Here is a 13,326-nt window from a genome sequence, read left to right as displayed (position 1 = left end):
CAAGTCACTTTCCCTCTATCCATAACATGAAGGCAATAACCCATCCTTGGTGGGAATGAAGTGTGGGGCTCTGAGAATGCCCAGACCCTGTTCTGAGCTCACAGGCACTTTGATTCTCAGCCTACCCCAAGTGGGTAACACTGATGGGGTCCCCATTACCTGATCTGGGAGAGCCGGTGCTCTGGGGTCTGAGTGAGGGGCGATACTCTACTGGTTTCTGAGCCCACGAAGCCACTGTCTGTCTCGGGGGATGCCATCCAGGGCTCCTGAAAGAGACAGTGTCCCTTTAAATCTGAGGAATGTGCCCGGGGAACACTGGGAAACCCTTCCCCAGTGCTGGCCTGGGCCTCACATTCCAGAGGCTCACAGACAGGGAGGCTGGCCCAGCTCCCAATAGCCAGGCCCTGGGCGTGCGGGGTCCTGAGGTACTCAGGGCCTGGCATAAGCCCCGGGCCAACAGCAGGGACTCCACGCCCCGAGAGGACCCTGAGCATGCCCCATGTCCCTGAGGGGTGAGAGCCAGGGCCCTTGGGAGGGAGACTGTCACAGAGTTCCTGAGCTGAGAAATAGAAAGGGGAGGAGGAGAAAGCAGTCCCACTGCGAGAATGGGATTCTCGAATCCACACGTCTTCCAGGGTGGGCCTGGAATGCCGTGTTCTACCTGATTGCAGAAATGCCCAGGTGCCATAAATTGGGATTGGAGGAGGCAATGGCACCCCACTCCAGTACTCTTGCTTGGAAAATCCCATGGACGGAGGAGCCTGGTAGGCTGCAGTCCATGGGGTTGCTAAGAGTCAGACACAACTGAGCAACTTCACTTTCACTTTTCACTTTCATGCATTGGAGAAGGAAATGGCAACCCACTCCAGTGTTCTTGCCTGGAGAATCCCAGGGACAGGGGAGCCTGGTGGGCTGTCGTCTATGGGGTCGCACAGAGTCGGGACACGACTGAAGCAACTTAGCAGCAGCAGCATGAATTGGGAAAACCAAACTGATCAACCACGCGCACCTCCAACACGCCATGTCTAACGCAAGGGGCAAAGATCACCAACAGAGAGACACGGGTGTCTGCCCTCAATGAGTTCATGGCCGAGAGCATATTCCTTACCATGGGCTCATTAGGACTATAGGGGGGTGTGTGTGTGTGTGTGTGTGTACACATGCAAATGTATGTGTTTATTTTTTTGGATGTGGACTATATGGTCTTTATTGAATTTGTTACAATATTGCTTCTCTTTTATTTTTTATTTATTTTTTTTTACTACACGGCATGTAGGATCTTAGCTCCCCTAGCAGGGATTGAACTTGTGCCCCCTGCATTGGAGGGCGAAGTCTTAACCCCTGGGAAATCCCCATATGTGGTTTTTTAGGGGAGGATCCATCCCATAAATCATATTTCCACAGTGATTTGTAATTCCTATCATAGTTTAAAAAGTGCCATTCTCATGGCACAAACTACTTGGAGTCAAAGATACCACCCCCACCTTCAGCTGTGCTAAGCAGCCTCAGAAAGATACAGGCACTGAGCTACAGGTCTCAGAGGACAAAGAGGAGGTCCAGGTAGAGGGGTGGAGGTGCAGGGAGCCACGGTAGAGGCGGGAGAAGCAGGCACTCTGAGCAAAGGCCTGGAGGCAGGAGGCTGGGGGAGATGGAGGCAGAGGCCCCGCACCCACGCGTACCTCCAGCGGGGGCCCGCCGGCCTGGTGCAGAGACTTTGGTGGGAGGCGCTCAGAGATGCCACTTCCCTCGAGGCTGGCCAGACTGCTCTGGTGGGACGTTGCGGACTTGGGGCCCCGAGGATGGGGGGGCCTGCTGTGGCCGGGAGGGACCTCCTCGGCTTTGCCCAGACCCTGCAGGTGCCCGTCTCTGGTCACGGATGCACAGACATCTGCTGGCTTCACAGGCGCCATCTGCTCCATGGTCTCCCTGGCAGGGAAGGAGAGGCATGGTGCCCCTGAGCCCTGGCATGGGCTGGGCAGCTCTGTCCTGGGAGCCATGCAATGCAGGACACGAGCTCTGGAGTCAGGCACCCCTCCATCGTCACCCTATGCTGCCGCCCTCTTGCTGTGTGACCCTGGGCAAGGCACCGCCCTCTCTGAAGCACACTTATCTCAACTGTAAAATGAGGGTGCTGACAAACCCGCCCCATACGCCAGGGCAGAAACCGTGCGGAAATAGAGGTGCCAGAGTACCCTTGCCCAGGCTTCTGGAATTTGCCTTCCCTCTTTCCTATTCCAGCCATTTCCATCAACTTCCATCTACTCAAAAAGACCATGTCACTATCGTAAACAGAAGACCAGTATTTTGTGTTACAGACAGAAGCAAACTTTGCAAATAAGTACAAGGAACATGAAAACAGCATTATCATAGTCTAGATAAATCCTGTTGCCTAGTAAAGGCTCTTGGCCTGAGGCCTGCTGGCTTTCTTTCTCTTTCTCTCTTTTTAAAGGAAGATCAAGAGAGGCCCTGAAGACTTTATAGCCCTGAGACTTTCTCCTTGTTGTACATGGAATCTCTGAGACTGAGAATAAGAGTGATGCCATTTAATGCTGCATCTCTCCTACGAGAGATCTCATCCCACGCCTCCCGAAATCATTTCAAGTGCTATCAATGGTGTATATTTCATGGTTTGTAGAGACACTGAGCTACAGGTCGGGAAAGCCGTTTCTAAACTGTAAAGGGCTGTCTAGCTCCTAGGACAGTTACTACCCCTGTGGTTTCTGAGCTGGTGTGGGACCAGCGGGGAAAGCTCAGTGACCTACTCGAGGGGAACCCCATGACTTCTCTCAGCCTGCGCCGGGGGCTGCCTGGTGGGGAGCCTTGGGGCCACTGCTTTTCCTGGAGCTGGATCTGGCCTGTCAAAACCCAGGGTGCGGCCCTGGCCCTCCGCCTCCTCCTCCTCCATCCTCAGGGCTTCTGGAAGGGACTTCACACTGAGGTACCTGCAGAAAAACACAGAGAAACATGACTTCAACCCACAAGGCCAGCAAGATCCCACCACAGGGCCAGACGCCCTGGCCTCGGGCCTGGTGGGCACTCACCGCTCCAGGAGGCCGTGGAAATCCTGCTCCACCCGCAGCTCCTTGTGCCTGAGCGGGGCCGGGAGGCCCAGCGGCCCGTCCTCTGCCTCGTTGCTGGGAGCGCTCAGATCCGAGTTCATGGGCAGTAGGTGGGGGCCAGTGCTGGTGGCGTCGGGCTGGGGCCAGAAAGGAGGAGGGGCAGAGATTCAGCAGATACCTAAGACCACTCTTTAAGGACCTACCTTATGCCAGGCTCACGCTGGGTGCTGAAGAGCAAGAAAGAGGTTAGATTCACTGGCCTATTACTCTTTTCCTGTGTGTAAAAGTAAGAACTGGGTCACTGATCTCCAAAACCAGCTGCCATGAATGTGCTATGTGCCAGGCACTGTACAGATACCACTTGACAACAATCCCACCAGTATACAGGCTATTACAGCCCATTTTACAGACAGGTACTTGAGGCTCAAATGATTTGCCTAAAGCCATACAGCAGCAAGGGGTGGTGCCAGGATTTGAACCCAGATTTTCATTCCAGTGTGAACACGCAGCCACTCAAAACACCTTCACTGTGGGAGCAGGGGAGTCCCTCAAGAAAATGCACCAGAGATGGCCATCTCCCATAGGGCTGTGACGTGGGCTAGAGATAATTCTACACAGCCCCTTCCATGTATGGTTCTTATCTCGTGTAGCCATCTCTGTGAATAGTCTCCAGATCCACCTGCGTCTACAAGCTAGAAGCCTGGAGGTCATCATTCGCTCCTTTCCTCTCACCATCACTCCAGCTCCAGTCCAATGCACCTTCTAAACCTCTCTCAAGTCCATGCATGTCTCTGCATCTGCCCCACCACCTCCCCAGCTCTGAAGGTGAAAGTGTTAGTCTCTCAGTCATGCCCAACTCTTTGTGATCCCATGGACTGTAGCCTGCCATGCTCCTCTGTGCATGGGGTTCTCCAGGCAAGAATACTGGAGTGGGTAGCCATTCCCTTCTCCAGATGATCTTGCTGACCCAGGGATCAAACTTGTATCTCCCACCGTGCAGACAGTCTGCTGCATTGCAGGCAGATTCTTTACCATTTGAGCCACCAGGGAAGCCCAACCTGCAAATCCTCTTATATCATCCCCTGCTGAAAAAGCAGCAGTTTAAAACCATCCCCCTGATGTGACCACATACCTAATTCCTGGGGCCCCTACCTGCCTCTCCAGCCACATCTCTTAGATGTGGACCCCTTAGACAATGGACGCCTCACTGTCTATTCTCTAACCACAGGGCCTTTGCATAGGCTGTTTTTTCTGCCAGATTTTTTTTTCCTCTTCTGCACCTAGTAATTCCTACTCCTTTTCAGATTTCATTTAAACATGACTTCCTCAAGGAAAGTTTTTCTGACTCCTTAATGAACTCAGATATGTTAGCTTGTTATCTACTTGGTGTAGAACTCCATAATTCTCCTTCAGAGCACCGATCAAAATTCAAGTACCAAGTTTAACTCTACAGAATATTCCATGAGGGTGAAAGTGTTAGTTGCTCAGTCCGACTCTTTGTGTCTGACTCTTCGCTATCCCATGGACTGTAGCCTGCCAGGCTCCTCTGTCCGTGGAATTCTCCAGGCAAGAGTACTGGGGTGGGTAGCCGTTCCTTCCTCCAGGGGATCCTCCCAACCCAGGGATTGAACCCGGGTCTCCTGAATTGCAGGCAGACTCGTTTCCATCTGCGCCACCAGAGGAGCCCATGAGGGCACAGGCCACCGGTTATTTTGCTTGTTTTCTACTGAATTCCCACCATGTGTCTTGAGTGTCGGCATATGGTACAAACTTCTCAAACGTCATGAAGCTAACTAATGGAGAAACCAGTGAATGAAGGAACAGTCTAATACGGTTGAGTAAAGAGGTACCTCAGGGCTGAGGGTCTGGATGGCCGATGTGCGGGTTTGTTCCAAGGGAGAGGGCAGGTCTGTTGGCTGGTGGGGGGAGGGCGTGGCTGGGGGGCTGTCCAGAGCCAAGTCTGACCCAACTTGCCCAGGCTCCTGCTCGTTGTGGTCCATGAGGTCCTTCAGCTCATCCAGGCGAATTCCCAGCTGGAATATCTCTGCCTCCACCTCCCTGGAACAAGGAAACATCAGCGGGTCTCGAAGGCTGTGCTTTAGAGTAGAGACCCCAGAAATGCCCATGGAGGGCCCATCTGACATCATCATTTAGATTATAAATAAACAAGATGAAAGCAGACTCTACTGGGAATAAGGAGGCTCAGCCCAAGTTCCTTTCTGCCACCAACTGGGTATAGGACCTTGAGTAAATCCCTTTCCCCTCTGGCCTCAGTTTCCCCATTCTCTAGTGAGGGGATTCCACTCTTATCTCCAAGGGCACTTCTCATGGCAGGGAGTCTAAAAGTACACAGAACTCAGCCTTTGAGTATCCCCCATCTGGACGTGCTGCTAATTGGGATGGGATTTCTCGCCGCTCCCCAAGTGTGTGAATTATAAGGATGAAGCGTGCCCCTCTGGGCGGGGACCTGGGGCCTGGCCCATCTGTCCTCGCAGGCCTCCCTCCCCAGCAGGTACCTGTCAGGATCAAATCTCCTGGGTGTCCCCTTGGAGCCGGCAAGCTGCTGGGACAGGTGCCACTCCCTGCAGGCCTTCAGGTAGTCCTCCTCCAGGGCCGCGTGGGCAGCCTTTAGCTGCTGGAAGACCTGAAACCCGACAGGCCATTAAGACTCGAGTGCCTAGGCCCTGTGGGCTCCGTCCTTGTGGACACAGTGCATGAGCTGCTCGCGGGTGCGTGGGATGGCTACGGGACTCACCCTGGACTGCAGAGACCTCTGGGCTCCCGAGTGTCTGGAAGGCTGGGGTTGGTAGCCTCTGGAACCTGTTTGCCCTGGTTGATCTCCCTGCCCTTAGACTGGTAGGACAGAGGCACGGCTTAGAGCCTTGGCATGAGCCCCAGAGGGTGCCAGTCTTCCCTGGGTAGACCCACAAGAACCCTGATGTTCCATGATGGTCACAGTGTCAAATATACTATTGCTGTATCGCCATAAAGACCTACTTCTTGAGAGGCCTTAGTTTCTCATACTTGATTCTCAAAACTGTGGGTTTTGGAATATTAGTCACTCTTCTCCTGAATCCAATACATCCTGTTGGATAATACACCCAACAGATGTATTATCATCACCGTCATACTATTGATAACAATAATTGACATTTACGAAGCACTGAGGCTTTGTCTAAAGGACGCTGCGTTATTCATCTAATCTTCAGCATAACCCTAACAAGAGGGGTAATTTATCATCTTCATCTAAATAGGAGGAAACTGAGGTACAGAGAGGTTACTAAAGTTGGTGACGGTTACACAGTGAGTGAGCAAGTTGTAGAATTAGGATTTGAACCCAGGCCCTCGAGCTCCAGAGCTCATAGTCCCAACCATTGCACAAGGCCCCCATAGTAAATGTGATGCTAGTTAACTCTTGGCTAGAACCATGGGAGGTGGGACCATTATCCCTGACTTCTTATCCTCATCTCACTCATTCTATGCTGACGACAGAGGTCGGCCAAGGACAACCTAGAGACTCATCCCCAGTCTAGCTTGATCTTCCAACAGCTCCCAACTTCCCTGGATATGGAGGAATTAGAAGAGGGGGGAAGAAAAAGAATAATTTTGATTTTCAAGGTCCTTGACTGCCTACTCAATGGGATAATGCTATCCATGTGACATATCTTGTAACTGGAGCATGTGTGCAGCATGCATGCCTGTTGAGTCACTCCAGCCGTGTCCAGCTCTTTGCAACCCTGTGCACTGTAACAGGCCAGTCCCCTCTGTCCGTGGGACTGCCCAGGCAGGAATACTGGAGTGGGCTGCTACGCCCTCCTCCAGGGGATCGCGTCCACCCAGGGATGGGCCCGCGTCTCTTGCGTCTCCTGCAAGGGCAGGTGGGTTCTTTACCACCAGTGTCACCTGGGAAGCCGTATAACAGCACAGCAACTGCTACATAATAACAGTGAAAACGGTCAAACCAAGGATGTTGCGTTTGCCCCTCCCAGTCCTCCCCCTCGGCTCCTCTCCTCACCCTGCTCTATGCCTTGAGCCTGAGCTGAGCTCCCAGCTGTACCTTCCCCTGGGGTCTTTCTAGGGGAGGCATCTATTAGAGGTCAGAGGGTGGGAGGGGAGAGACCTGGGAGAGAGCAGCTTCAGGCAGGTGTGAGTCCCTGGGCTTCTCTGTCCCTTGCCGGCCCCCCTGAGGCTGCCGCCCACACCCCTGCTAACAGCTCCTTCACTGATCCCTACACCTGCAGCTCTGAGAGCTCCAACTGCTCCTTCCTGGGACCCTGTCTGATGCAGCAGAAATCTAAATTTTATGAGTGACCATGCTGCTGCTGCTGCCGCTAAGTCTCTTCAGTTGTGTCCGACTCTGTGCGACCCCATAGATGGCAGCCCACGAGGTTCCCCCGTCCCTGGGATTCTCCAGGCAAGAACACTGGAGTGGGTTGCCATCTCCTTCTCCAATGCAGGAAAGTGAAAAGTGAAAGTGAAGTCGCTCAGTCGTGTCCGACTCAGCGACCCATGGACTCCAGCCCACCAGGCTCCTCTGTCCATGGGATTTTCCAGGCAAGAGTACTGGAGTGGGGTGCCATCGCCTTCTCCATGAGTGACCATAGTTACCTAGAAATACTGGAGTCCAGAAGGAAATAAGCCAATAATGGTTAGATTAGGGGATCTCTTTGCCTCCCCATCCTCAGTTTTCAAGCTTTAGCAATCGCTTTTATAATAAAGAAAATTTAAAAAGGAAATGCCTTTTCCTGGTTGTTGACAGGTAGGATAATCAGTGGGGAGCTGGGCAGGGCGGTGGTTACGGCCCTGGACTTGGGAATCAGACAGAACTCCATTTGGGCTGTACCCTACTGGCTGTGTGGTCTTCAAGTCACCTCTCTGGGTTTCAGTTCATTCCATTTATGGGGGGCGATGACTGTAACTGCCTCGCCAGGTTTTTATGATGATAAAATGAATTAATGTACATCAAGGGCTTGCCACAGAGCCTGGTACACCACCACCGCTGCATAATAAGTGCTCTAGCGATCATTATCATGGAAAGCTAAGCGGGGCTGTCTGTTCAAAAGGAAGACACGGTGTCTGGGATTCCCCGGTCCATCTTGCAGCAAACAAGGCTTTGGAGACTGTGCTATGGGACACAGAGCAGTCGTCTAGCAGCTCAGCGGGCAGCTTCTGAAGAGGACAGTACCTTGAGTTGGTCCTGGGGTGTCAGCTGTCCTGCGTGTATCAGCTCTATAAAGGACTCCACCTGGGCATTGGAGGGGAAAGAAACACACTCCATTAATCCAGGCTCAGGTGAGCTCTGCCAACTCCCACACTTAGCCACAGTCACACTTTGGCATAGGGAGCTGGGTCCCGCCTTGGGATGTGGGTTTTCTGACAAGCACAGAGAGGCAGGTGCCAGAAACAGGCTCCAGCACTGGCTCTGGCCATGGCAGCCTTGGGGAAAATCTAAGCGGAGCTTCCAGGATTTGATTTTATTTCATTCATGTGCATGAAACCTATGAGGCAGGATATTAGCTGCATCCTGGTGGGGGTGAGGCGACAGGAAGCAATCTGGACGCCTATCCGTGAAATAGTATGCAGCCATCCCGAGGAGGGAGGCACGTGTGTGTGTGTTCCTGTGTATAAATGCCTCCACGAACTACTTTTCAGCATCAAATCAAGGTACAGGCCAGTGTGTATGTATGCTGCCATCTGCTATAAAATGTAGAGAGAATAAAAAAGGGAAAATGCAAATACTATTGCTTATATATTATAAACTATCTCTAGAAGGATGAAAGAAACTAAAATATTAACTGCTTCTGGGGAGGAGAACCGGATGGTGTGGGAGGACAGGGAGAGGAGGAAGGTTTTCTACTATATGTATTCTCTGAACTTTGAACAAAGTGAATTTATTGCCTACTCAGAAATATACAAATTTGGGACATTAAAAAAAATCCAGGTACAACATAGTGTATATACTTATGTGACCATTTCTATAAACACATGTGTGTTCATTAAAGATTTGGTACAAAGCAGAAGGGCAAGAGTGGGAAAGAAAATTTCACTGAGTATATTCTTTGCCCTGTGTGATGATCTTTACCATGAGTATCTATTACAGTTACCAAAAAAAAATTTAATTAGAGGAAAAAAGGCAAAGACTATTTGTAGATTTCTAAGAAAGCTCTAGATCAGTGCCAAAATATACAACTTTTCCTAATATAATTACATTATAGAACTTATATAACATATAAAACTGAAACATAATGCAAGCTACATATGTAATTTAAAATGTTCCAGTAACCATACTAAAAATGTGAAAAGACATAGGTGAATTAATTTTAATAAGATATTTTATAAACCTAAAATACTATTTTGACGTGTAATCAAATGTAAAAAAAGTATTGAGATGCTTTACAGTCCACAGGACAAGGAGAAATGTCTCTCCAGTTACAGGGCCCAGAACGGCGGGGATGAAGAGGAATTAAGTTCATGTTGCTACAACATGGGTGAGTGTGGAAAAGACTGTGCTAGGTGAAAGAAGCCAGACACAAAAGGACAAACGGTACGCAAATCCATTTATACGAAATGTCCACAACAGGTAAACTCAAAGAGACAGAAGGGAAGCCCAGGTGGTGCTCCTGGTAAAGAACCTGTCTGCCAATGCAGGAGATGCTGGAGACAAGGGTTCGACCCCTGAGAGGAGGCGATCCCCTGGAGGAGGGCATGGCAACCCACTCCAGTGTTCTTGCCTGGAGAATCCCTTGGAGAGAAGAGCCTGGCAAGCTAGAAAAGAGTCAGACACAACTGAAGCGACTTAGCATGCATTCAAAGAGACAGAAAGTAGATGAGCAGCTGACTGGGGCTGGGGAGAAGGGGAATGGGAAGTGACTGCCTAATGGATATGGAGTTCCTTAGTGCATGATGAAGATGTTCTAAAATCGATCGTGTTGATGGCAACACAACTATGAAGGACTGAAAGCCATGAAGCATGAACTTTCAATGACTGAACTGCATGTTATGTGAATTATACTTCAGTAAAGTTTTTACCAAGAAAGGAAGAAAGGAAAATGGTAGCGTTTCTTTGAAAGAATTTGTTTTTTGGACATGGTGACGAAACTATTGCGTTTCCCTTTTTGCATTGACTACTAAGAAGTTCAAAGCCAAACGTGAATCTGATGAAGTGTTCAGGGTCTTTGTTTGTTCACTTCTCCCTAAGTTCATTTTATTTTTTTTCTTACGCATACTTCCCCTTTACCCCAGTTTCCTCGCTTCTGTTTTCAGAATGTGGTTATAATGCGGGTATTTTCTAAGCCGCTTTAAAGTACTTTTGGAAAAAGGCCAAGCGTATAGTTACAAACAATAACAAACTCATAGTTATTGCGATGAAAATGAAAAGGCCTCTTGAGAAGTAACTGAGAATGGATTCCATAATGAAAAGAACTAGAGAAGTGGGGTGATCCAAAGAGGAAAACGGAAAGTAAAGGTTCCATAACCCTTCCAGAATCCTGAAAAAGCTGAAAGTCTCCCCCAGGAGTGAACTGGGAGATACTTGCAAGCACAGTTAGACAGAGTTTGATGAGACACAGTGCCAAAAAGGGAGTTAAACCTAGCGCTGGGGGACAAGGAGGAGGCTGGAGCTCTGTGGCCTCTAAAACCAGCAGGAAAGTCCCAAGTTAACTGCTGCAGGGGAGTGATGAGTGAGCCGGGCACACAGACAGCCCCTCCCCCAAGTGGGTAGAAGGTCTGCTTTCTCCAAAGGAAGTCTGTCTCCCGTGGGCAAAGCTGGGGTTTCACTCACCTTGGTCAGGAACCGGCTGGCCTGAGAAGCCAGCTCCTGGGCCTGCTCCACTGAGGGCTGGTCCTGGGCAATGCCCCCTGCGTCCTCCTGAAGCCACCCTGGGGTGGGCATGCTGGAAGGTGAGGAGGGGCTCGGGTCTCCTCCAGCTGATGGCGACCCTGGAATACGCAGTCACTACATGTTGGGGCCAAGAACAGTCCTTCCTGGGCTGAGAGACTAGTGCTCAACTTCAAAACCACCACCTCCATCCTCCAGTAACAGCTCAGCCTTCTCACCATCTCCCCACCTTTCTGCCAGCCCCAGGAAGTGACCTGGGCAGTGTTGTCCCCATTTATAGGCAAGGACAAGGTGCAAATTTGCCCTGGACCACACAGCTAGAGGCCAAACCAGACCACTGGGTTCCCAGTCAATAGTGTGGGCTTCAGCTCAGAACGATGGAGGTTCAAATCCCGACCCTCCTCTGTAGCGGTGTGACCTTCTTCATGCCATCACCTCGCCAAGCCTTGGCTGCCTTGACTGTCAGTGTGGTAACACCAGTGGGGACCTCACCGGGCTGATGTGATTAACTGAGGCTGTGCATGGCAAGGCTTGGTGCAGGGTCTAGCCAGATATGGGCTCTACTGTGATGATGCACTTTGTCATACAAATTGTCCAAGACCATCCAGCTGCTAAGTAGAGAGAGCTAGGGCTTCACCCATGCAGCTCTGGCTCAAAGCAGACATTTCCACATCTCCATCTGACCTCTTCAAGTCACAGGGCCCAGAGAGGGGCCTCACCTCGCTCCTTCTCTTCCCCAGCCTGAAGCTAGGGCCACCCTGGGGTGGACCAAGTGTCCCCAGAGCAGTCACCACAGAGAAGCCTCCAGACACATCTTGTCTCCCAGACTCACCTGAAGCCTCAGAGGCCTGCGGGCCCTCGGTGGGGCCCACATACCACTTCACAGAGTGGGGCTGCGGGATGGTGAAGGACAAGACCTTGGTCCCCTGGGGCATCGTCCCCGTGTGGATGCTGTGGCTGGGCTGGGGCGGGTCTGAGTACAGGTTCACCTGTCAGGGAGGGGAGGCATGGCAGAGCCCAGTCAGAGGTGGCCCAAACCACGCATAAGGCATCCCCTTCATTCATGCCATCACTCAGGTGCTCAATAAAGATGGATAATAGATGTAAATAAATAAATATAAATAAATTAAAAATGGATAATAACTACACCCTTTGGGTGGGGGCCAAATACTGGGCCAAGGGCTTATGCATCCTTTCCTTCTCTCTTTATGGCAGTCCTAAGAGGGAGGGACCACAGGCCTATTTTACAGAAGGGGGAACTGAGACTCAGAGAGGCTGAGTTACTTACTCAAAATCTCCAACTGAAAAATCCTTGGGCTGAGATTATAACCCTGCTTTGACTCCAGAGTCTATGGTTTTCCATATTAATAATCTTATTAATTTTTGTTATGATTTATGCTTATTTAAGTTATATGCAGAGTACATCATGAGAAACGCTGGGCTGGAAGAAGCACAACCTGGAATCAAGATTACTGGGAGAAATATCAATAACCTCAGATATGCAGATGACACCACCCTTATGGCAGAAAGTGAAGAGGAACTAAAAAGCCTCTTGATGAAGGTGAAAGAGGAGAGTGAAAAAGTCGGCTTAAAGCTCAACGTTCAGAAAACGAAGATCATGGCATCTGGTCCCATCCCATCACTTCCTGGAAAATAGATGGGGAAACAGTGGAAACAGTGTCAGACTTTATTTTTGGGGGCTCCAAAATCACTGCAGATGGTGACTGCAGCCATGAAATTAAAAGACGCTTACTCCTTGGAAGGAAAGTTATGACCAAGCTAGATAGCATATTCAAAAGCAGAGACATTACTTTGTCAACAAAGGTCCGTCTAGTCAAGGCTATTGTTTTTCCTGTGGTCATGTATGGATGTGAGAGTTGAACTGTGAAGGAAGCTGAGCGCCGAAGAATTGATGCTTTTGAACTGTGGTGTTGGAGAAGACTCTTGAGAGTCCCTTGGACTGCAAGGAGATCCAACCAGTCCATTCTGAAGAAGATCAGCCCTGTGATTTCTTTGGAGGGAATGATGCTGAAGCTGAAACTCCAGTACTTTGGCCACCTCATGTGAAGAGTTGACTCATTGGAAAAGACTCTGATGCTGGGAGGGATTGAGGGCAGGAGGAGAAGGGGATGCCAGAGGATGAGATGGCTGGATGGCTTCACTGACTCGTGGACTTGAGTCTGAGTGAACTTGGGGAGTTTGTGATGGACAGGGAGGCCTGGTGTGCTGCGATTCATGGGGTCGCAAAGAGTTGGACACGACTGAGCGTCTGAACTGAACTGAACAGATGTAAAGTATAATCATTTTACAATAATATGATCATTATTATTTTTCTTAATAAAAACATTTCAAAGAATTACCATTACATTGATAATAAAGGCAATTAATAGCTGTTTCAATGAATGCATAAACCAACAAGTGAAGGGATTG

At 50.1% G+C, this 13,326-nt stretch overlaps 1 protein-coding gene across 1 annotated transcript in view; it reads right to left on the bottom strand.

Moving 5' to 3' along the window:
- AKNA (AT-hook transcription factor) overlaps positions 1–13,326 on the bottom strand; it is a 58,328-nt gene that overhangs the window by 16,062 nt on the left and 28,940 nt on the right. Inside the window, 9 exon segments of the mRNA XM_005901087.2 lie at positions 160–266; positions 1,680–1,926; positions 2,763–2,942; positions 3,042–3,196; positions 4,910–5,117; positions 5,576–5,703; positions 8,245–8,304; positions 10,840–10,997; positions 11,729–11,885. Coding sequence (XP_005901149.2) covers positions 160–266; positions 1,680–1,926; positions 2,763–2,942; positions 3,042–3,196; positions 4,910–5,117; positions 5,576–5,703; positions 8,245–8,304; positions 10,840–10,997; positions 11,729–11,885 — 1,400 coding nt within the window.

Source organism: Bos mutus, chromosome 8, assembly GCF_027580195.1.
Source record: "Bos mutus isolate GX-2022 chromosome 8, NWIPB_WYAK_1.1, whole genome shotgun sequence".
Classification (NCBI taxonomy): domain Eukaryota; kingdom Metazoa; phylum Chordata; class Mammalia; order Artiodactyla; family Bovidae; genus Bos; species Bos mutus.
Note: the sequence above shows the minus strand (reverse complement) of the source record. Positions and strands in the feature narration are given on the sequence as shown.